We start from the raw sequence: 24820 nt of genomic DNA on the forward strand, positions 1-24820 counted from the left end.
ACGCCAGTGAGGTTCTGGAAGAAAATTAAAAAGTCCAATATAAAGGGACAAAACTAAAAGGTAACATCATGAAATGTGGTAGAGCCCTGTCACCACCGTCAGGAAGAACATGTGCATTGGGGCCATGAAGAGCCACAGCATCACAGCTGTAGGCAATGAAGGGCAGAAGGGGGAGCTTCGAGGGATGAAAGTAGTGAGTTGGCCAAAAAGTCCGTTACCTTTCTTCTGTGCAATGGCTCTAGTAGTGCTTAGTTGTCTTTCACTTCATTCAAAACAATTGTTAGACTATCACATCAGCATGAATTTTTTAAAAAAATCAAAATTGGTGAATTTTTGTGCAGCCATTTTAATATTGAAGCTGGAAGAAGATACATAACATTTCCAGTGTATTACGCTTTATTATCTCAAGAAAGGTAAAAACACAACTGAAACATAAAAAAAGACAAGTGCAGTGTATGGAGAATGTGCTGTGACTGATCATATCTGTCAAAAGTGGCTTGTGAAGTTTCTCAGTACTATTGACATTCTTGGCTATGGGGTATCTTATGTGCTGGAAGATGTTTAGCAGCACCCCTGGCCTCTACCCACTAGAAACCAATCGCGAGAGATAGCCAACATACTCAAAATATCCAAATCAATAAAGTTATAGGTGAAAATGAAAAGTGTGTCTTTTATGGAAAAAAACGTGACAGTTTCTGGGCCAACCCAATATATCCAACACTCACGCAAGGGGGTAATATGTAGGAAAGCAAGACACTGGCTGAGTTTGTCATCATTCATAAACACAGACATGGTAGAAATCACTTAATGCATGCACCTCATAGAAAAAAGCAAGTGTGTGTGCTGTTTGGCTAAAATAGTTAAAGGTTAAATGGCAGAATAAGTTGTAGGACAATCGATATCTGTAAGATCTTTTAATAAATATTAGGAGGATGTGAAGGGTGGCAACAGTGTGGAATGCTGAAATGTAGAAGAAAGAATAAGTAAAAGTAGTGAATACAAAGATTGCATTTCTGGCGGACACTAAAATGTGAGGAAGAGAGTGCTGAGGAACACAGCCTGCTGTGGAGGCCCGATCTGCATTCCCTGTCAGTGACGCACGGGCGGCTGGGCACCCTCCACGTGAGAGGACCTGCCCCTGTGTGCACCACAGAGAAAGGCACACACACGGGATATCCATGTTCCTAAAGAAAATGCTGATTTTTCAAATACCTGCACATTTGTTATAAAAGTAACTGTATTGGGACGCCTTTTGTAATTTCTTCCACTAGCACACACTGAGGCGGACGAGGCACTTAAACACTCGCTACCCTCCCTGCATCACGTACAAACAGGGCTCCTGGAAGGACAGAGGAGTGCGGTGCTCTTACCCTACACAGTCATCCGCATGTCCAGTGCCATAGAAATGCTGGGCACCAAGTTCCTGAAGGCGTTTATCAATGACCTTGCCCCCGTTACAGAAGTACGTGTATTCTGAATCACCCAGACCTAAAAAGCCCAAAGAAGTTATCAGTGCACAACAGGTTTTATATTTAAAGAAGACATATACAAATAAATTATTTAAAACAATACCATTCATGCTCTTTTGACGGAGCAAGAAATAATGTATAGCCTTGCATTCACTAATTTTTTCTTTTAGTAATACTAAGTATGAAATAATCTTTTCTATTTTATAATGGAAAAGTACCAGACACATTGAAACAACAAATACTTTTTGGCCACTGTTAACAAATTTTTTTTCATTCTTGTTTCCATGGATCTGTGTAAAAATCTGAGAATTTTAAAATGAGGATTTGGTTTAAAAAAACATCATTCAGTATTTGCAGACATTTCCGGTCTAGTATAGCGGTCTGCAAACTATAGCCTGTGGGCCAAATACACTGTCTTTCTTTGTAAATAAAGTTTTATTGGCACCCAGCCAAGTCCATTTGTTCACAGGCTGTTATGGCAGCTTTCAAGGTTTGCAGCAAAGGTGAGTACCCGTTACACAGACCGCATGGCCTGCAAAGCCTAAAATAATTACCATCTGGACATTTATAGGGTTTGCCCCTAACCCTGAGCACAGAAAGTACATCCATAATGTAAATCATCACTCACTGGCTTTCTGGTAAGAAACTGGACTAACATTTTCATACTTGGTTGAAAATCTAAAACTGAAAGCTCCAATTTCTCAGGTTTTTACTCTTTATGCACTTTCCCAATAAGAATAAGGTGAACAATCAGTGGGTCCATTTATGAATGAAAGACTGTAATGGCTGGATGGGCTTCAGTCTTTCCTTCTCAAGAATTTATTGAGAAATTTTAAATGCATACATGTTCACTCTTAAAAACGAGAAAAACTTGAATTAAAAACATGCAAATACTCCAAAATATTCTCTTGAACATGTTATATAGGACAGACCCCAGCCACGGTCATTATCTGCAATTTCTTTTTTTTCTAAATGATTTAAAAATTTTTTTTATTGTTGTCCAACTATAGTGGTCCCACCCACCCCCCATTGCTCTCCCCTCCCACCCCCACCCCCAGGTCCCCACAGTCAGTCATTTCCAATCAGTTATGTTTGGATATAATCCAAACTTGCTGGATACCCTCCCACCAGAATCACTCTCGAAGATAAACAATACAGATCACAAGCCAGGAAATGGACCCTGAATTCCCTGCCAGGCATCATATCTTGCTGAGCTTATCTGTCTGATCCTTTATCTTAGTATTTTAATCTACATTTCATAGAAGACTAGTGTTTCTTAACCTGGGAGCTTTTAAACATGCTGATACCAGAGCCCTACATCAGAACAACTAAGTCAGAATCACTGGAGGGAGACCCAGGTAATGGAATTCAATGAAAACTCCTCCAGTAGATCCCAGTGTGCAGCCATGACTGAGAGCCACCACCCACACAGAAGTCCCTGTGTGGGGTGCAAGGTCGGCCGTCAGAGTGGAAACCAGGGCAGTGCCTCCTCTTTCCAGCAGCTCTTCTTGTTGCCCCCCCTTTTTTCTTACACAGAAACAGATCCATTTTGGGGGGGGTTTAAACAGAAACAGATCCATTTCTTGATAATCAAAACACATTACTTTGGGCTTCTCCTAGCCCTCTGTGTTTAATTTCTAAGCTTTCCTACAAATGCCTTCAACAAATGCCAGCAAGTACCTCGTGGGCCCCACCTGAATTTCTCTGAAGCAGCTGTTGTCAGCCCTGCAGGATAAGTGGTCGGAAGTACAAAAGGTTACTGGACAATGGCTAACACAAGGACACCGTCCAGGCGACTGTGGGGTCCTACTGCATGTCCCTGTGTCAAATCTGCACTTGACTCAATAGAGCAACTTACTCTCAATGTGTGCAGTTGCACATCGTAATTACAGTAACAGAGCAAACCAATAAATCGTTTGTATAAGTTTTATTTTTGGCCTTGGGTATGGTTTCTACACTGTCCCCTGGGGAATGTCTTCCTTCCTGATGCAGGGATGTTCGTTCCAACACGGCCGGTGACCTTGGAAATCCCACCAACACACACAGTGAGGACAGAGACGCCGAGGCTGCTTCTCCCCCGCACCCAGATCAATGTATATAGTTGACTGGAATGAAGATTTATGGATATTTGTTTTTTGATTTAATATACACCTGTATATTAGCTTTTAATGTCTGATTTTTAAGGGTAAACACTTTGATAGATGTAAAAAATCAAAATACTACTCTTTTTAAGACATTTCACAAATATTCACTTATAGGACAAACTGAAAGTATTTTATTCCTATGTATAATTTATACCAATAAAATGATTTACAAGTAGAAAACCATCATCCTAGAGGACTGGTTCTTAGGGAGGATATCAGATCCAACTGGGAGATTTTTTTTTTTAAGATTTTATTTATTTATTTTTAGAGAGGGAAGGGAGGGAGGGAGGGAGAGGGAGAGAGAGAGAGAAACATCAATGTGCGGTTGCTGGGGGTTATGGCCTGCAACCCAGGAATGTACCCTGGCTGGGAATCGAACCTGGGACACTTTGGTTCCCAGCCCGCGCTCAATCCACTGAGCTACGCCAGCCAGGGCTTCCAACTGGGAGATTTTTAAAACAACAGTGCAGCATGCAGGGCTGCTCCTGCGGGAATTCTGGGTTAGCAGGTTTGCGGTGGGGCTAGCCACTACCAGTCCGAAAATGTGTCATGGCTGAATCGGACATGCAGGTGTGGTCAAAAATGCTACTCAGGGGGCTCTGCAGAGGTGGCGCTGTGCTGAAGACCTCATAGAACAAAGCACACTATTTACAATGAAATATCACACACGTTTACATAAAAAACCCAAAAAGGACAAAGCCCATACAATTATGTGCAGGGTGGGGCAAAAGTAGGTTTACACTTGTGTCTATGGAAAAATACAATAACTAATAAGTAATTCAAGGTTAAACTGTTTCATATACAACTGTAAACCTACCTTTGCCCCACTATATACTATGGTTTTAAAAGGTACATTCAGATACCACAATTCAAGCTAGTAATAACAGTACAGTAAAAGAAGAATATATAGTACACACCTAATAATCCGTACCGCAGGTGCGCAAAGAAATCAACCGGCAGCGTCTTGTCCTGTATTTCTTTCACGAACTTGCGGGCGGTGTCAGGTGGGTCTCCGTTGCCAGTGGTGGAAACGACCATGACAAGAGGCGCCGTTTCAGTTTTTAGATCATACTACAAAACAAGAACGTCATGTCAGGGATCTACTGCTACGTGTCATTTTGGCTTCACATGATCAGCTCAGTTCCATCTCGAAGCAGTCATCGGCACCGCACACAGCACACAGGCAGCGGGGCTCGCAGAGCCTTTTCAACTCGGGAAGGAAGCTGTTACCCCTCAGCTACCAGGGAAGTCGGCTCTCACTTCCTCAGGGTTCCTGCCAGCTGAGAGCATCAGGGGTGAGAAACTGAGATGCTCAGTGTTTCCAGGTCTTAAAATCAAGCTTCTTTATTCTAATTTTCACCTAAATTTAAATAGTTCAAATAGAGTATTTCGCTGTTTCTACTTATGATTCCATGAGCTCTACTGCTCACCAGTATCATCTAGTTTGGCTCATGCTGACGTAACAGATAAGGATTTGAGCTAACATTTTACCAGGAGATTCCATGCTTAGGGGGCACTTCGCAAGTTGTGTACTCAACTCTGTGAGGTTTGTTATAGTAACTACACCTTAAAAATGACTTCATGATGTAGGAAGTAGAGAGCTCTCTGTTTAAAACTGGATCAAGAACTGGAGAAACCATCCAGCTGGAGACAGCAAACAATGTTACTAACATGGTATTAAAACACATAAACTACTCACCTAACTTTCAAATAGCTGCTGACCTAGGTGGTGAGGTGACCCAAGGGGCCAAATCAGAGTTAGTTACATGATAACCATGTTTTGGTAAGATTCAGGTTGTATTCCATCATGTGGCACCCACAAGTTTACTTTGAAGTTACTACAGAAATAAAGAACCTGCCACCTGGTGGTGTGTTGGGCACTGCCCTGCCTGGTTTCACAAGCTGTAACCCCCACCAAAGCTAAGGCTAAGGGAGCGACCTTGGACCGTAAGCCAGCAAGGAGACAAAAGCTTATCTCTCTGGCAGAAACACCACTTCTGCTCCTTTTACTTCATCCATAACTGGCCCCCAATGCTTGGTTGGTTAGCCAATGACAGGTAAGATTCCCCAATGGGGGGAACGACCTAAGCCAGGCACGATCACGCGGGAGGGCTACAGCAAAAGGGGGTGATGGACCCTCGCCCCTCGGCTTTGACAAAGCCTGAGTCCTCATTCTGTCTGCAAGAAGTCTCCTAATCTCTTGGCTGCCTTACTTTCCCTGCCTGACTTAAGCCTGAAACAATGACAGAAGGTGGTGCAGCCCTGCACTGGAAAGGGCGGGTTCCCTGGGTGATCAGGCCTAAGAAAAATATGTAAAATCCTGTGAAAACCTGCTTTGTTTAGAATGCTCTCAATTAAATGATAAGGGTTCAAGCAAGAAGTTTGTTCCTCAAAGTTTTACAGCTCTTTAGCTATCTGACCCTGACTCAAAATAGGCCCTCAGAGTTCTTTGTTATCTATTGTTTGATCCTTACTGCCTGATAATGATTAATGAGCTTTATCCGTACTCCTGTGCAAATGAACCCAATAAAAGCCCACTTAGGAACAGACTCCTGGCCCTTCTCCTTTGAGAGATTGGCCACCTTTCCTCCCCAAGCAGATCATGTCTTGGTAGACTTACTCTCATCCTTGGCAGCAGGGGGTCCCTGCAGGCGGAGCCCCCCCATCAGGACTCTCCTTGTTGGGTGACTGACTCCATTGGCCCTGGTGTATAAAGGAACTAGCTGGTTCTCCTCATAGGAGCTGAGTTTACAATTCAAATGTGCTGCCGACAGTCTAGTTTTTTGAATGAAAGATGTGGGGAAAGCCCAGAGGAGGTTGTGAACTTGAGTGCGAGAGTACTAGCAGGGTAGTTTTTGAAGTACTGAACTGAATCTGACTGCTCAGCGGATGGGACCTCAGCCTGTGCTTGAATGAAAGACCCTGCTAGTTGCTACAACCTGATTTACATAAAGCAATAAAATCTGGAGGTCTCAACAGAACTGTAAGAAGAACACAGATCTGTTAAGATCTTATTCGTCCTAAGGTACAGACTTCTGCAGAGACTAAATGCACAAGCAAGTAGTCCAGGACCTAAAGAAACTCAGTCTTCTCCAGATCCTTATGCTTCTACTTGAAATTCTATTTCACAAAAGAAGTGCTCCTCCACTGGGAGGAACTTTTGACACAAATGACAATGTTTTCATTTTGGAGAAACACAAATGAGGCACTGGGGTTCTGAAGTGCATGCAAACTGGGGTTACACATGCATGCAAACACATACATCTCATGTGCTCCCACAGCCACCCAGTGAGATAAACAAGGCCAAGAATACTAGCTTCTCGTGGGTTAATTACTTGTTTAAGTTTCTGAGACAGTTCAGTCTAATTCAGACAGATACTTAAATGTTAAAAAAAAAGAAGAGCTGGCAGGAATCTTAAAACGCTTTATAAAATAAATTTCTGAGTATTAAAGCCCTACTTTGTTGTTTAACATCGCTTCTAAACAAAATATGTTCAAAGCATAAAACAGTAAAAACCACAGGAGTAGCAGCTATTACCTTATCTGATTCACTAATACAGTGAAGGTCTGCAGAAAATCCATGTGCAACAGCCTTTTCCAATATTTCTTCTGCTATGGCCTTTGCCTGTCCTTGCTGTGTGGCATAGAGCAACAAGAACCTTCTCATCGCCTCCAAGCATATGCTTGTTACAGCTAGAACGGTTACACTGAAAAATGAACAAGGGGAAAAGGGGTTTTCTTTCTAGCGAAGCAGTAACAACCTGCAGGTATTGATTCTCCCTCATATTCTTCAAAAAAAAAAAAGAAAAGAAAGGCTCTAACACTATCCACACAAAATAAGAAATACATTTCCCTGAATTTGTTTGTCAGCATTAATTCCCAAGGAGTCACAAAAAGAGAATTATCAATCCAGGAGGTGAAATGAAACTCAAATTCCATGATTTAAAAACCGTCTGGGGGTCAGACTACCTGGGATTCAATCCAGGGTAGCTCACTCATAACCGAGGAAGTGTAGGCAAGCCTCCCAAAGAACCTGTGCTTCCGCTCCCTCACCCCTACAGTGGGATGATCAGAGTACTGTCAGACTGCCAGAAGCAAAGCACCTGAGGATTGGCTGAGACACAGCAGTGCTCAATAACTCTTAGACACCTTTTTGTTTGCTTTCAAAAAAAGCAAAAAGTAAAAATTCCATTCAAGTTTGTAGGAGTCATGGTTAGTACTTAATTCTAATGTCAAGCACTTTTTACTATTTGACTCAATATATGTAAGTGCACTGTATATGTACTTTATTATGTATAGATGGGAAGTAAATATTTCTAATCCACTCAATCACTTTACTAGTACACATATTTTTCCTGAAGAGAAACCAGTAATAAAATAAAGGACACTCACAGACTACTGATACTCATTCAGTATCTACACCTGAGGGACTTTCAGTACTGTAGGGAAAAATGTAAGCTCAATCCCAAATCAAAACCTTGGCTTTGGTATGTGAATGACCAATATTTTAATGCTCCTCTGGCCAGTTACATCTTAGGGCAAACTAAGCAACAAATAAATTTTTAAAAATATGTTCTCTGTTAGAGAACATATTAACAATCATGGAATCTGCTTAGGGTACAGAACAGCGCCTGGCATACAGAGTGTGGTCAATAAATTAACAGAATAAAGGAACGTGTAAATGAGTATATATAAAGACACTACACGTTTAGGGCCCACTGAAAACTCTGAAAGTGTAATGACAAAATGCTAGCAATTATTATTATAACTATCCATCCGGAACACTTTAAAAATCACGCACGGGATAGGCGCTTCAGAGAACTAACCGAATCTCTTCGTCTTACAACTACCTTATAAAGCAGGTAATGCACCCCACGTTTCTGAGGCGGTTCCCTGGCACCCACAGAGAAAGGTCAGGCAGAGACGCGGTGGACCAGGACAACCCATCTGCCAGGTCCGTGATCCGAACATTCCTGAGTCTCCGGAGCCAGTTCCCAACACCCCGGGTCCCCGCGCCCCCACTGTGCCCTTTACCGCCGACTAGAAAAGGTTTCAGAACGAAGACACCGACGGAACCAGCTGCTCTCGTGCCAACGCGGGGCCAGCGGTCCCGGGAGCCCGTCTTTGGCCCGCAGCTCAGCGCGACCGGGCTGTGAAGCCCCAGCGCGCGCACGGGGGTAGGAACGCCAGGGCGTAGAGGTCTGAGCCCTGGCCAACCTGGAGCCACCGGCCCTCCGCCGGCGGTGAACGTGCAGCCCAAACAGGGGTGCAACTGCTACAAAACACTCACCCGAGGAAACTCAGGAGGGGACGACGGAGAGCAAACGAGCAATGCGGGTTTTACTCCAGCGGCTGCGCACACTGTTAAGGCCCGCGAGTTTTGCGCCCAAGATCACGAGGTGTAGAAAGCCCGGAGGGGAGCTGGACCAATCACAGCGCGCGAGACCTAGGCACTGCCTCCCGCGCGTGCGCCTTGTTGCTCAGCTCCGCTGCTGCGGAGCTACGGAGGCCCATGAGGCTCTGGTGGATCCAGGATCTTGGAACCTCGGCGGGCAGGACTTGGTAGGTTTCCGCTAGGGCTCAGAGCTTGGGCTTTTGGGCCGTAGCGTCGCTGAAGCGCCAGTGCTACCCTGTCCTGCACACCTCTTCTCAGGCCGCCGCTCCCGCCGGGTGGTTGAGCGCGTGCCCCTGGTCCCGGGTTTGGGGGCACCCTGGGGTGCTTTCATTCTAGGAAGGACGCGCGACCTCCGCCCCTCTGTCCTGCACACGTGTTTTCCTAAATCTCACAGCCAGGTGTTTGGGTCTGGACAATCTCTCCACCTTACCCGCTTATTGGTCTGCATTGTTTTAGGGTTTTTTAAATTCATTTTTTTCTTCAACATTTGCGAAGCTAGACCCTTTTCTTCCTCATTCATAGCTCCGAGGGGAAGCCAAAACCTCTGGGGCTTTTGTGCACTCTTGAAAAAAACCTTTGCTTTACGTTGACCTATAGAAATTTTGATGACTTGACCCGTTTCCTTTTTGAGTACAGTTTAATCTTTCAACAACGTGAGCGTTGGGGGCACTGACATCTCCTCCCCTCTCGCCCCTCGTGGAAAATCCGGTATAACTTTTGATTCCTCCAAAATTAACTGTGGTGGACCTTCCGCATTTGGGGATTCCCAGGGTCTGGGGGAAATCACGTTTAACTAAACGCATTTGGGGATTCCCAGGGTCTGGGGGAAATCACGTTTAACTAAACGCAGTCCTTTCCATCAGCCAACTTACAGAACGCAGGTTGGTTTGTGTGTAGACTGCCTGTCTTTGAATCCCAACTCTGCCACTCAATTAGCTGTGTAAAGTGGATGAAATCACTTCTTTGTGCTTTGTGTGCTCACCTGTGAAATGATGATAAAAGTGCTTTGTTCATTGGGCTGTTAGGAGCATTAATTTAGTATACATACAGCACAACAGTGTCTGGCAAATGAATAGTGAATATTATTGTTAGCTGCCAGTCACTATTCTAAGCTTTCGGATGGGCTCTGCCCTTTTTGGTACTTATGTTTCAGTGGGAAATATTTATTAATCACTTATTTTGGGTATTTAACCTTAGTTTCATAACTATTGATGTTGAATGAGTCATGTTCTCTATATATTTGACCATGTTTTTTTATTCCTGTATTTAGTTATAAATCAAGAGTTGAGAATCCAATGGCATGGCTTTAATTACCTTGCGGAGGAACCTGTGTCACTTATCTGATTTTCGGATACATGGAGCTCTGGCTGCTCTGAAACATCAACCTGTAAATCATGTTCACAAGGCAGTCAAGGAGCATCTGTGCCCATGGTTCTGCTCGCTACAACCTGGGCCTTTCAGGGTCAGGTTCCATCATGCCTATTGTAAAAAGTTCCATTCAGAAAATGGAAATGACCTTCATCCAGTTGGTGAGCCAGTGTTCTCTCAAGTACATGACTGGGACAGTTTTGAACAAAATCTCAAAACGATGGACGAACAGATGTTTTACAGGAGACTGAACAACTTTACTTCATCGGAAGAAGTGCTAAGTTTTATAAGCACACTGCAATCTTTGCCTGATACTATGGCAGCAGGAGCCTTACAAAGGATTTGTGAAGTGGGAAAAAGGGATGGTGATCAAAGGCTGCCAAAGGAAATACTAGAGAATCCCGTCTTTCAAGCTTTATGTGTTCAGTTTGAACAGGAACCCTCAAATCTGTCGAACACCAGTTTGGTGACTGCTTTGCAAGCCCTGACTCTGTTGCCTGTGGATCCCCAAAGTGGCTTGTTACTGAATCTGGTAGCAGAATGCCAACAGCGTCTCAGAAGGGGTAGCCTGGAAGTCCACAGTCTTTGTGTTCTTGCAGAAAGTCTGCTTAAACTACAAGGTCCAGAGTGTAAGACACTAGACCTGATTATACATCAACTGCAAGGTGAAAAGTTGGAAGAATTTACCCCTGAGGATATTGTGGCCCTTTATAGAATACTGCAGACATGTACTGAAAAAGTGGACCAACACCAGACATTTCTAAATAAGATTAACAGCTTTTCTCTGTCAATAGTTTCCAGCCTGAGTCCTAAATTGATAAGCCAAGTGCTCACTGCCCTAGTGGTTCTCGATCAAACTCAGGCACTTCCTCTGGTTATAAAATTGGGTAAATATGCTGTGAGGCATATCCCTAATTTCACTAATGAAGAACTCGGGAAAGTCTTAGATGCTTTCATATACTTTGGGCACCATGACAGATTTTTTATAAAAGCCCTAGAGCAGCATGTAGTGTCACTGTGTCTCTCTTTGGACCCTGAGGTTGTCAGCAAAGTCATGGGGTACTGCGGGAGTAAACAGATCCTTTCCAAACCGATCCTAAATGCAGTGGCAGAAGCTTTTGTTTGCCATTCAGAAAAATTTTCACCCAGTCAGATTTCTGAGTTGATCGAACCGTTTGGAAAACTCAATTATTTACCACCAAATGCCTCTGCTTTATTTAGAAAGCTAGAAGATATATTATTCACTCATTTCAGTTCTTTTCCTCCAAAAACACTATTGAAACTTCTCCATTCGTGTTCACTGATTGAATGCCATCCAGTCAACTTTATGGCAAAAATATTCAGCCCTTATTTTCTTCAACAGCTGCAAGGTGAGTAGGTTATAACTTCTGAGAGTAGAAAAATTAGCCTTTGAATTTGTGATGTTTTTAAGTCACACATGTACCTTTTACATTGAGTAATGCTTCACCTTTATTTTTTCTTCCATAATAAGCTAACAGAGATATCTGAAGTTACAGTTGGTACTGTAAATGCAGAGTTAAAGAATGCTACAGCAAGGAAGAATGAGGGGGTCGTTTGGAGGATAGCTTGTTTGTAACGAATGAATAGATGAAATCTAGAATGTTTACCCCTTTCCCGGTAGCCAACACTCAGGAGACATTCAACTGTTGTTCATAAAAGAAAATCAGCGTCTCCTGCGTAGCAGCTTTAAAACAGTGTCTGGTATATGAATACCAAAAAAAAAAAAAAAAGCTAGAAGATTACATCGAGTGAGAAAACAGTTTTGGGTAAACAGATTCTGCTACTCCAGCTGAGAAACTGTTTTTGGGGGGGCTGTGGTGATGGCAGTGGTCACAGGCACAGCAACAAGTTGGAGCCTGTGAAAGCAATTGTAGAACTCTTGTTCTTTATTTTTTGAGAGAATGGTATTCATCTTAATTGAAGGCCACCACATATGTAAAAAATCTCAATTTCCAAGAAGGTCTCACTAATACAACTAACATATTTTGTCCCCTTTAATTATATATTCTGTAGTTAGGAGCTTCAGTTCTCGGAAGTCAAAATGAGATTACATTGATGGCAAGCAAGAAAGCATGATTAATTTGAACATATTGTTTTCATAGTGTCATTCAAGAGTGCCTTACTGGAGTGAATAAATGAATGTTGTACATTCTGAATGTTTTCTCATTACATATATCAACATTCAAATTTAACTGCGACTGGGATGCTTTTTGTTGCAGGTGAGGAATCTCATTTGGACAGACTGAGCCTAGCACAACTGACCCAGCTTATGTTAACCTCGCTCCTGGAGTGCCCTTTCTATAAGGTAAAACATGAGTTGTGTTGCTTCATTTCTCTGTGAGGGCAGTTTCCTTTTATATTATTCCCTCCCCTCAACACCCTGACATTTTTTTTCAGCTCCTCTTTTGATCTGTCTTAACCTTGTTAAAAAGCAGAACTTTTCATTAACTTGGAGTTAGTGGCCACCAGATAGCCATTTCTTTGATAAATTGACCCAACTCCTGTTTCCTTGTCCTTGAAGGACCTATTTCCTGCTGTGTAAGATTTCTTGGAAGGTTTTATCAAGGGCTGCAGGGTTCGACTCTCCAGCTCCTGGAGAGCCCTGCTGAGGGTGATAGCCCCACAGCTGTTCGGTATGACAGTGTGATTCTGGACTGAACGCACCCTAAATCACCCCAAGTACCTTTTTAAGCCACGGTTCTCATCTGATGGAATTCAGTGAGGTTGAGTTTGTGTGTCCCATCAAGTTCATTTGCAGAGTGTTATTCTGCACTTGGTTTCAAATCAGAAGCAGCATCCTAAGGTGTACTCATCCCTGCCTGGCCATTTGTACTTGGTTGAACTGCATTTAAGTGTAGCTCATTTGGGTATAAAGTAAAGGAATAGAAAGATACCATTATTAGCACCAAGAATAAAAATAATAGTTACCGGTAACCTCCTTCTATCCCTGAAGAAAAACAATGTTAACAGCAATTTTTACGTCCAAATGTACAGAATTTCATAAACACTCTCTACTTTGTCTCTTTTCATGGAATGGGACAAAGTACAATTTGCTTTTATGGCAGTACATGATGGACATTCCGCAGGGCAGTCCATAAAGATAAAATGCATTCTTTTTAAGAATGGCGGCATAGTTCCTGGTATTTCTCCTACCATTCCACCATTGCTGGACTTTGAGGTTGTTTCCAGTGTTCATCACTATCAATAATACTCTGGTAAATATCCTTTTATATCTTTTCATACTGGAGCCTTTGTGCTTTTTTAATCTGGAGGCTAGATTGCTAAAGGTGGAATTACTGGACTAATTTTCAGTAAATACTGGCATACTGACAGACCCTTTTCCCTGGCGGTTGTGGCCGCCACATTTCCCCAGCGATGAGTGGAGATGGCCACGTCGTCCCCACTTCGTTGCAGTGCGGCCTCATCCTTTTTGTGTTTCATTCAACTCTGAAAAAGGGTTGCAGCTCACATCTTTAAATTGTATTTTAATGAGTAATAATGAAGTTGAGCTTGTTTTCACAAGTTTCTCAGTCATTCACATTTGCTGTAAACTGTGTTTTTACCCCCTAGCTAATCATTTCTTTTGGGTTAGGGTTTTTTGTTGTTGTTTTAAAGATTTTATTTATTCATTTTTAGAGAGAGGGGAAGGGAGGGAGAAAGAGAGGGAGAGAAACATCAGTGTGTGGTTGCCTCTTACAATCCCGAACTGGGGACCTGGCTGGAAACCCAAGTATGTGCCCTGAATGGGGATCCAACCAGCAACTCTTTGGTTCGCAGACTGGCACTCAGTCCACTGAGCCACACCAGCCAGGGTGGGTTGGTTTTCTTTTTTCCCCTAAAACTCACTGGAAAACAGATTTTAGCTATTATGCGTGTTGCATATACTCTCTTCTGGTTGTTAGTTTTTAATTTTTTTGGTTTAATGTTTACAATGCCTCTTTGCTCTAAAGAAATATTTAAGTTTTCTGTAGTTAAATACGGCTTTTAGGTTTCCTATCTTGCTTAAGACTATTTTACCGCTCCTGCGCTAATGTAAATGTTTTACTAAATTTTTAGAATACTGTTTTCCTCAATATATTTAGATCTTTAACCCACCTGGAATTGATCATCTGTGTTGTGTGGTAGAACTTGAACCCAGTTGTTTTCCAGGTGGATGACCAAATGCTAGCACCATTTATTACACAGCTGTCCTTTACTCACTGAATTGAAATGTCACCATTTTCACATGTTTCAGTATGAAAACTTCAGCTGAGTGTTCTTAAGGCCCTTGAAACAATTCTGAGAATTCCAAAGACCCCAAGATGTTTCTTGAGCTGTCATAACATTATTCCCTCCCTCCTTGCCCCTCTCTCTGTGAGGTGATCAGTGACTACTTTTAAAATATATTTGAAAATATTTTAGGGTGGTGGGGAGTAAATGCAGACAATTGTACTTGAACAACAATAAAACAATTAAAAGAAAAAATATTTTGAACTATTGCACTTGAACTATTAACAAGAACATTTTGCATTGTTTTGAGAAAAATATTTGCACTAAATCCTGGAAGAGTATCATTCATGCCTGTAAAATAATTTGATCAGACCTTTATACTCATGTGGCATTCATTTTATTATCTGGTTAGTTTTGTATCTTTTTTTCCCTCATATTTGCACATACAATTTGTAGGGTCCAAGACGTCTTCCTAAATATCAAGTGAAATCATTCCTTACGCCATGCTGTTCCCTGGAGACACCTGTGGATTTTCAGCTCTATAAATCTGTGATGATGGGACTAATTGACCTTTTAGGAGCAAGAGTGTACTTTGCTTCAAAAGTATTAACACCCTACTATTACACAATAGGTGAGTAACAGGGAATTGTGTTGTTGTTTACTAAACCTCAGCCTGTGTTCTCACTTGGAATATTTGGGACTTAGTAGCCATAAAAGGTCTGGAAATGGACTTGGCCCTTCCCTAAAGATGAATAGACAAGGGTGTGCAGTAGGGCTTAGGGGTTCAGATTGTCTAGGGTTGAGTCCCCATGCGTTAGCCATATAGTGGCAGAATGACTTTGGGCAGAGTTTTTAACCTTTTCTGCTTGCTTCTTTCAGTAAAGTGAGGGAATAGTGGCCTCAAAGACTTAAGGCTATATGAAATAATGTGGACTAATACCTGGAGGACAGTAAGTGCTTAGTAGTCGTTAGCTGCCGTTATACTCTAGGCCAGTGCCTAGAACTCTAGTACACATGGCTATTTACATTTAAAATAATTAAAATTTAAAAAAATTCAGAGTTCAGTTCCTGAGTCATGTTAGCCATATTTCCCAGTGTTCAGTAGCCACAGGTGGCTCGTGGCTGCCACATTGGACAGCAGAGGTATAAACATGTCTGTCATCATGAAAGTCCTGGACAGTGCTGACTAGAGGGCTTACATCCTCCTGCCCTTGTCATTTTTAAAGTTTTTGAGTAAAAGAAAATCAGTTCAAAGAGAACAGTGTTTTCCAGGCTCCGGGTGGTCACATCCCACTCCCCTCTTTTATGGGCTCCTTTTGCAAGAGGGATGGCCGACATCAGAGGGAAGGAAGGGGTCTGGCCATGCTCTGGGATGACATGGTGGGGTGCAGGATGCTTTACCTACCCTGGTGGCTTTGGGAGCCCTGGTGACGAGAGGTTCAATGTGCGTAGGTGTCTAACTTCGCTTAACCTGAGGATTTTCTTCACTGCATGGAAGGATTCAGTTGTGTGCATGGTTCTTGTTATACGTCAGATAATCTGAGAACCCACTCGGTGTTTTTGTGTAGTTGAGCCTTCTCAGTTTAAGGCTGACTTGGTTGATCATAGACCTGGTTCAATTGGAATTCTCACCATTGTCTGGTGTGGTCATTACTTTGCAGCCTTCAGCCAGTTGGTAAATGCAGTGTGGAAGAATTCAGAATGGAACGAGGAGGAAAGGAAGATAGTGTTTGTGGGGTTATCACACGAAGAATTTTTCCTTTCTTCTCTCACCAGATGTTGAAATTAAATTAGATGAAGAAGGATTTGTATTACCATCTACATTTGATGAAGACGTACATAAAAGGTAAAGACAGCTGTTGTGGTTAATGTTACAAGACTTGTTGAAATAAATATACAATGATTGTTTTCTTAACAAAGTGGAGAAAAAATAAACACTCTGCAAATTAAAATGCTGCTTTGGAGTATATCAGCTTTGGAAATTACTTGTTACATTTTATGAACCTCAATATTAATAAAAGTGAATACTTTTCTCCACAGATTAAAGGATAATGCATTCATTATTCACTCAAAAATAGCACTGGTAAAAAGGAATAAGCAAATCCCAATGAACTCTGGCAATTAAAAATATATAAATATTTTGGGTTGCCTTAAAAATTGACTTTCTTTCTCTTTGATTTTTTTTTTTCAGAATAGCGCTGTGTATTGATGGTCCAAAAAGATTCTGCTTGAACAGCAAACACTTACTGGGAAAGGAGGCTATTAAACAGAGACACCTGCGCTTACTTGGGTACCAAGTGGTTCAGGTGTGCTTTCATCTGTTTTTTTTCCCAAAAGCAATTTCTTAAATTGGCTTTTACCAGGTTACTAAGTGTCTTGCCAGCCCAAAGGTCCAAGAATCTTATACCTAATTTAAGTGCCAACTTAATTAGGCTTAAATCACTTTTATTTTATTATTTTTTTTAAGGTTAAGAGCATTTTTTAAATTTTAATTGAATTTATTGGGGTGCTATCAGTTAATAAAGTTATATAAGTTTCAAATGTACAATTCTATAATACATCATCTGTATATTTTATTGGGTATTCAGTTAAAAAGTTATTGGCCTATTTTAAGATCCCCTTGATTTAATGAATGAAAATGGGCAGGATAGTGCATTAAAAGCAGTATCTTTGTCACCACCTAACGTTTAAGGCCTTACATGGTTTTACGTCATCAGTCACGTAGGAAGGTCTTAAGTGGGGAGCCCCAGGGAGTAGCGTGGAGCTTCCCCACCTCTCTAAGCTGTCCAGTAGTCTGCTCTCTGCTTTCCCTCCTGCTTACTTTTTCCACTCCATTTTGTTCACTGCCAGATTAATTTTCCTAAAAGTAATTGTGCCAGTGTGTTCAGAAGCCCTCACTGTTTACTGCTTATAGGATAGAGTCAAAGCTCGTGGACATCTCAACATTCCAGGCCCTCCATAGTCCACTGGCTGCCAGGTGCTCTGCTCTGAGCTCAGTGGTCACTTCCCTTTCCCCGACCATTCTCTCTGGCCCTTCTCACTTAGTCCAGCTGCTGCCGCCACCTCTTTGGTCTCTGCCACTCTGAATATCTGATTGTGGTCCTTCATCAGCTCCCAGGTCAAGTTCGCCTTTAACTCTCATCTGATAATACCAGAGCCCCAACTTTCTTTGCGTGCTCTGCTTTGTACTTACTGAGCCCCTGGTGCTGTACCAGGTGCTGTTGTAGGCGCTGGGCTACAGGATGGGTCAGCTCCTGTGATCTGTGCCCCGGAAGAGCTTCCGTTCTGCCATTCTGCCCTGGGGAAAGGCCGGAGAGACAGGGGACCAAAACACCAAGGGGATTTGAGATTCTGAAGGAGTATGATGAATTTTATTTTGCTCCCTCTGCAGATACCTTATTATGAGATTGAAACGCTACAATCAAGATTTGAACTGGTGGAATATTTACAAAGGAAGCTGTTTTCTGAAACCCCTGATGTTCGTTGGTAACAAGAAGGAATGCGGTCTTCAGAACTCATGTTGTGAAAGCACTTGTGTTTTCATGTGACTCAGGATAAGAAAAAGAATGTAACCTGTGAAGTAGCTGTTTTTTTATGGACTGGGGATCTGGAAAGGGTCTGTAGTTTTCCTTATACCATGTCTGCAATTATTGGCAATAAACTTAAATTTGACTTTAATGTTAATTGTATCATATATACTTTTATACAATAAACTGAATCAAGTATAATAAAAATATGTAGTAAGTTGTATTTTAAAATCTTTTTCTTTTAATAGTTACCTGCTGGCTGAAATTATGCTCTTTAGAGACCTTTGTTTCCTCTTCTCACCAATATAAGGAAGACAGTTTATCTCCCATATCCTTTTATATATCTTTAGAGAAAGTAAAATATGGCAAGGAGGAGAAGTGAGAAAAGCAGACTAGAGTCCTTTGGATATAAATATAACTATAGAATTATGTAGAAATAACCCTTTAGTTAATAAGAAAATATGGGAGCTTTTTGTTTTTTAGTAAAGGTATACAAAGACATGGAAAAACATATTAGGGTTATGTAGGATTTTTGGGAGGAGGCAGGCCCCAAGAGTGCTGTATTTGGACAATGGAATTCCTCCAGCAGCTAGTTCTGCGGCCTTGAGCAAGGAGACAGCCGCCTGTGCTAAGCCCTTGAGCCTAACTCTTGTGAGTCTCAGGGACTTCGGTGACTTGGGGGACTTCTGACTGAAGTGTTGCCCCAGTCAACTCAGAGACGATGAACGTCCTGCCTGGCATTTCGTCCCTCACAGGTGGTGAATGCATCTTAAAGCTGGTCTGGAGAAGCAAGGGACTGTAGTGGCTGAGAATCTGGTCTGATTTGAGTTCCAGCTTCACCACTTGCCGAGTGACCTGGGGCCTGTTTCCTCAGGGAACTCATAAATGATAATGGAGTTGTAAATAGTTTCCAGGGACAGCCAGCAACAAAGTGCCATAAGCTGGGTGGGTTAAAAACACAAGTTTATTTTCTCCCAAGATCTGGGGAGTAGAAGTCCATGATCAAGGTGTCTACAGGGCCGTGAGCCCTCTGAAGCCTCTAGAAGAGGGTCCTTCCTTGCCTCTTCCTGGTTTGGGGGCCCCAGGCGTTCCTTGGTTTGAGGCAGCATCACTCCGATGGCCTCCGTGTTCACATGGCCATCTTCCCCGTGTGTGTGTGTGTGTGTGTGTGTGTGTGTGCGCGCACACACCTGTCTTTACCAGCCACATGGGATTAGAATCCGCCCTGATGACCTCATCTTACCTTGATTAAATCTGAAAAGACCCTATGTCCAAAAAGGTCCCATTCCCAGGTACTGGAGGTTAAGACATCAATATAGCACTTCTCTTTTTTTGGAAGGGGACACAATTCAACCTGTAACAGATCAGAATGAGAATTAAGTCAGTTAATACATATAAAACCATTAGAAAGCTATCTAGCACAGAATGAGCACAGGCTACGTTAGCTGGTACTAGTTAGTCTGAATTTTCACCCCATCATGCCATATACTTCACTTAACCTTCTTGAGTCAGTTTAGAACAGCAGGCGGAGACTAGATGAGCTCTAAGATCATTCTTTAAAGGTTATGCCTCTGGTGACAGAGAGGAGACATGGGAGCAAGTGGAGATTGAAGAGGACAGAGGTGCTGTGGATCCTGATGTGTCCCTGTGCTCAAGTGACCTGGCCATTCCCTCCCCAGCCTCTAGGCCAACCTTAGCACACTGTGCCTCTCCCATCAGCTCATCCTTGGGTATGACACAACCCTGACCTGTGAAGTAAACATTTACAGTTTACAGAGAGGAGAGAGCCTTAACCAAATAGCCACAGAGAGGTACTGACAGTTTTATAAACTATATAAATTATAGGGAAAAGCACAGCCTAATGTACTTCCTCCACCTTTTCAATTTTTCCAGCTCCCTCTCTTCCATCACGACCTTTTTTCTTGTTGCTCTAGTCGGAATCAGACTCCTCCCTCTGCACTTCCATTTACATCCTCTGTTGAGCCTTTGCCCCACTTGGCTCTCCCCTACCCACTTCTCCATTAAACAAATGTTCACTAAGGAGCTCTGACAATGATGCTGGGCACCCAATAAAGACCAGAGCTCCAGAGGGAAGCAGACGAGAGCCCCTGACCTGAGGGGTTAGGAGTCAGGCAGAAGATGGCAGCAATGGGCCAGCTCCTGAAGCAGGAGCGAGACTCTGGGAATGCAGGAAACCAGGCCTGCCTGGGGAGTGTGGAAGGCTTCCCGAGGTGACTTGTGAGCTGAATTTTAGGAGGAAGGAAGAAGGGTCTGTGCGGTGGGAGAGCATTTCAGACATCGATGGCCAGAGCACCCAGCGTAGAGCACCTGGGGTAGTCCCAGGAAAGGAGGTGAGGCCTGACCGGCACCAGTCCTGAAGATGTGCATGTATATATTATAAATAATAATTCAGGCTAATAAACAAGATTGCTGACTTCTCGCATTGGAGCGAGCTTGCCAAGGGCTGTCACATTGTAAAGTCAAGTCCTTATAAACTCATTCTCAGGTTGTTACAGTGTAAGTCTATTTGTACAAGCAAAGGTGATGTGATGGTGCTTGTTGAACTTACATATACAGTCTGATAGCTCGCAATAATGTATATTAATGTTTTCAAATCAGGTTTACTCTTGCTGTATTTTTTTTCCAAAGTGAAAGCAAAAGAAGAGTAAAGCAGAGAAAGAAAAATTGGTGAAAAAATTTTTACTTGCAAGCTTACCCCTTGAAGTATAGTGATATATATTCTTCAGGCTTACCACTAAGGGGCAGCAAAGGTTAGGAAGTGAATAATGTGTTTGTGTGTGTGTGTGTGTGTGTGTGTGTGTGTGTGTGAGAGAGAGAGAGAGAGAGAGAGAGAGAGAGGAAGAGAAAGAGAGAGAGACAGAGAGAGAGAGGGAGAGAGAGAGACAGCCATGAGGAGCAGGAGCTGAACCAGGCCTAAGCAGGGGAGATCAATGGTGAGATGAAGAGGTGTGGCTGGAGTGGACATTCCTTGACCAGGATCCTACCTTCCGAATCTTTGTATGCCTGGGTGCATATGGAGACTTGATAAACATCTGTTAGATGAAAGAAAACAGAAAGGGGCATAATTCAGTATATTTGATAGACTTCTGGGAAAATAAGAAAACCGTTCCCTCTAAAAAGCTACACCCACTAGAAGGCTGTGTACAAGTCTTGGGAAAGGGGTACTGGGTCGGTGGTGGTGAAGCCTCCGAAGGCTGATATTTCCCCAAGCTGGTGACAAATGCAGGCTGATTCAGAGCCTAAACACTTTTTTTTTGCCAGGACCTGGGAAACAGTACATGCTTTATAAGCCTTGTGGGCTATTATTGGCATGTATGTCTACCTGAACTGATATTTTGGGTTCTGTTGTTTGCAAGAAATAAGACCTCTTAATAACTCTACTATCACTTTGATTATGGAAAACTCTGAACATGTATGAGGAGAAACAGTAGTATAATGAATCCATGTGAGTCCTTTATTCAGCATGAAAAATTACTGAAATTCTCCAATCATGTCTCATTGGGTAGCATTCTCAACTAAACATCATTACAACTCGTGGTGCGTGTGCATGTCAGGCACGCCGTGTAAGGAGGAACACGGCTGACTTGCTGGTTACGACTCCTGGGGGTCCCACATGAGCCTGTGGCAACTGCTTTGTTAGCATCAAGGGCATTATGCTGAGAAACCTTGAAAGCCTAGAGCCAAATTTCTCAGTCTGTTTATCAAATACTTATATGATTACAGTAGCATACACTCATTGCACTGGAGGGCAATGGAACAATTAAGTGTAAATATTTAAAATAATAAGTGTGGTAGACTGGAAAAAATAAATCCTGTCGATAAGAATGGACATCCCTCTATTGCCTACAGGATCTGAGCCACATGGGCCATTTTCACACGGAGACATAGCCTCAATTTCCAACCCGATGCAGAGCTTCATAGAAGGGGGTTTGGGTATGCATCCTACAGGGTCCAGAGTTGGCTTCCCCGGCCAGGCCTAACATTAACCCTTTGACACCCAAACTCGCAGTGCTGTGGGCTCTCCAGCCCAGCTCATCCACTTGCACCCCAATCCGCCCTGCTCCTTCTCTGGTTGGCTGTCTTGGGTTCGTCTGCTAGCCCTCTCCCTTGCCACAACAGCCCCTATGCTGAAATTTTTGTTGTTCTGTTGGGCTCCATCATAAGAAAGTTTGTCTTATATACTTGCAATTCCACCTCAGAACAACCAACATCCTCCAGCCCCTCCCACAGTTTCTGGCATTTAGCACACAGTGTTTGTAGCCTGAACTGATACTTTGGGTTCTGTTGTTTGCAAGAAATAAGACCTCTTAATAACTCTACTGTCACTTCGATTATGGAAAACTCTGAACACGTAAGAGAAGAAACAACATTATAATGAATCCATGTGAGTCCTTTATTCGGCATGAAAAATTACTGAAATTTTCCAATCATGTTTCATTAATTATTTTCCTTTTTCTTTTTCTTTTCTTTTTAATTGGACTGCTTGTAGAAATATCTAAGCTGTCCTAAAGCTGTCCATACACTTTTATCCTAAATACTTCAGTATGCATCCATAGCCAATACATTTTTTTCTTTTTAAATTTAACTATTCTGGCATGATTTCAACTAACAAAATTAATAATTATTCCCTATAATCATTTCTTGGGTTCTCTATGGGGTCTCAAAAATAATTCTGGGGGGGGGGGTTGAACCCAGAATTTTATTGTTGATTTCGCAGGAGGGGTAGAAAGATAACTGAACAAAGTTCCCAGTTCAAGAAAATTGTAACAGAGTTGGTAGTACAAAAGCTTAGTGGATGATAAAAATAAATCAAAAATCATTTTTTTTAAATTGTCTGTAAATGCATCCTTCCCTCTTCTGGTTTTTCTTTCTTTTCCTTTTGGAGAAATTAGATCAATTTCTCCAAACTGCCCTGTAAAATGCCTCACATTATTGATTTGGTGTCAACTAACTTCTTCCTCTACCTTCAGTATCTTCTGTTAAACTAAAAGGTAGGTCCAGAGGCTCGCTTAGATTCAGCTTAAGTCTTTTTTGATAGAGATGCTTTGGAAGTGGTGCTGTGTATTTGCTTTCATACCACAACATATCACTGGTTGCCCCCTCCCAGTGATACTCATGAAGTTCGACCTGTGGGTTCTGTGTTACCAGTGTGGTCCATCTACTGTAATGTCCCCAGCAGCCTTTCACCCAATAGTTTTAGCATCTGTTGATGACTGTCGCCTAGATCCATTGTTCTACTAAGTGTAAAAAATGATCTCCTAATTCTACCATTGCTTATACTTTTATTACCTTGTGTTCATCCACAAAGAAGACATTTCTTCTATCAACTACCTTTATACCCTAAATAATGTTTATACAGAAGGAAACAAAATAAATGTTTTTTTTCTTGCATTAATTTTAAGAATAAAGAGTTGGTGGCTGCTCTGGTCAATTTTTTTTTTCCTTAGACTATTTTTGGACTCATGAAATTTTATATGTTTGATATGCTTCAATCCATTACCACTATCTTTTTTATGGTTAAATGTGATCCCCTTCAGGTGGGTCTCTTTGTCCTTTAGACCTCATCAAATAAGTTTTTAAAAATGTCTTGGCAGAACAGGACGTCCTAGACTCACCTTACCATTTCCTGTCCCCAACCTGGGTTGGCCCCTGTAAGGAGTCCTGGTGCCTGTAGAGTGGTGGTGCCCGTTGCTAAATTTGTCAGCATTGGGGAGTTTTTATTTCAGGCACCACTTAAAATCAAATTCATTTGTATTCCAAAATCAACAAGGTGAACAAACCCAAAATTTAATTACCTTTATATGTCTTGATTCCTAAGTTTGAAGCTTAAAGGTATTGACCATAAGGACTCCATCAACTGAATAAGCCAGACTACAGGAAAAACCTGATGACCAACAGGGTCCCTTTCTAGATCCCTTTCTGGATAACCTGACAACATTCATCATGCCCTTTTGCCAGGAAGGAGGCATCTGCAATAAACCGAAGGTGTGTGTAATCCCAGCATGGACCACTGCCCATGTCCACGATGTGGTTAACGAGGTTTTGAGTACAGGCAGTGGTTCCCTTCTTCCAGGAGCCAGGGTCGTGCTATTATTCTCCCTGAAAATCAGCACTGATAGGAGATTTGGAAACCAGGGCAGGCAGGTCATCTGGGCTTGCAGGAGCATCATTCATAACCCCGAGTTCTTAATGCCCTTTAAATTCATTGGATACACAAGATAGGCTGTTTTCCTTCTGCTACTTATAAACATGTCTGTTGATATATCCATCCCTCATAACCATCAGCTCAATGAATTCAAGCAAGGGAACAGATCGGTTGAACCAGCATTCAGATAGAGAGACAACGATAACTACGTTCACAGAGGGATGCTAGAGCTTACACCCTTAGCAGTTCACTTTTGCCAGATTTTGTTAAATCACATGGATTTACTTCATGGAAGCTTTACACCTGCCCTGGCCAAAGCCAAATGTGACCACCTTGCACGTGACATGTGGATAGAACCACATGTTGAAGTGATGTTTTGAACCTACTGAGTTAAATAAATATATTATTACAATTCAGTTTTACCTGTGTATTTTTACCTTCTTAGTGTGGTTAACAGGAAGTTCTCAATTACCTGTATGGCTCTCACAATGTTTCTGTTGGGCGGTGCTGCTCTCTAGACT

The 24820-nt window shown here is 42.3% G+C and overlaps 2 protein-coding genes across 5 annotated transcripts in view; one reads left to right on the top strand and one right to left on the bottom strand.

Moving 5' to 3' along the window:
* MTRR (5-methyltetrahydrofolate-homocysteine methyltransferase reductase) overlaps positions 1 to 24820 on the bottom strand; it is a 48455-nt gene that overhangs the window by 22935 nt on the left and 700 nt on the right. For 2 of the 3 annotated variants that reach the window (XM_036020278.1, XM_028514884.2), the window contains exons 1-4: positions 8904 to 8949; positions 7152 to 7320; positions 4531 to 4684; positions 1371 to 1488 (exon numbers count right to left, since the gene is read on the bottom strand). In XM_036020278.1, the coding sequence (XP_035876171.1) occupies positions 1371 to 1488; positions 4531 to 4684; positions 7152 to 7280 (401 nt within the window). In that variant the 5' untranslated portion in view covers positions 7281 to 7320; positions 8904 to 8949. Of the gene's footprint in view, positions 1 to 1370; positions 1489 to 4530; positions 4685 to 7151; positions 7322 to 8903; positions 8950 to 24820 lie in introns of those variants that run through there. The other variant, XM_036020277.1, reaches the window with a different exon arrangement.
* Positions 9089 to 18159, top strand: FASTKD3 (FAST kinase domains 3). 2 transcript variants are annotated; one of them, XM_028528206.2, is made up of 7 exons: positions 9089 to 9175; positions 10279 to 11746; positions 12617 to 12702; positions 15063 to 15237; positions 16383 to 16452; positions 16798 to 16912; positions 17998 to 18159. In XM_028528206.2, the coding sequence occupies exons 2-7, from the start codon at positions 10309 to 10311 to the stop codon at positions 18094 to 18096; spliced, it is 1983 nt and encodes a 660-aa protein (XP_028384007.1). In that variant the 5' UTR covers positions 9089 to 9175; positions 10279 to 10308; the 3' UTR covers positions 18097 to 18159. The 2 variants fall into 2 exon arrangements, with proteins under 2 accessions (XP_028384007.1, XP_035876172.1); XM_036020279.1 differs by lacking the exons at positions 9089 to 9175; positions 16798 to 16912; positions 17998 to 18159 and having other exon boundaries at positions 9823 to 11746; positions 16268 to 16452.

The sequence above is a fragment of the Phyllostomus discolor genome, chromosome 3 (assembly GCF_004126475.2).
Source record: "Phyllostomus discolor isolate MPI-MPIP mPhyDis1 chromosome 3, mPhyDis1.pri.v3, whole genome shotgun sequence".
NCBI classification, from domain to species: domain Eukaryota; kingdom Metazoa; phylum Chordata; class Mammalia; order Chiroptera; family Phyllostomidae; genus Phyllostomus; species Phyllostomus discolor.

Bases quoted from the DNA above. Each gene is read 5' to 3' on its own strand.
- FASTKD3 (XM_028528206.2), top strand. From the start codon at position 10,309: ATGGCTTTAATTACCTTGCGGAGGAACCTGTGTCACTTATCTGATTTT. The intron at 11,747-12,616 runs GTGAGTAGGTTA...TTTTTGTTGCAG, and splicing joins TTTTCTTCAACAGCTGCAAG to GTGAGGAATCTCATTTGGAC. The intron at 12,703-15,062 runs GTAAAACATGAG...TACAATTTGTAG, and splicing joins TGGAGTGCCCTTTCTATAAG to GGTCCAAGACGTCTTCCTAA.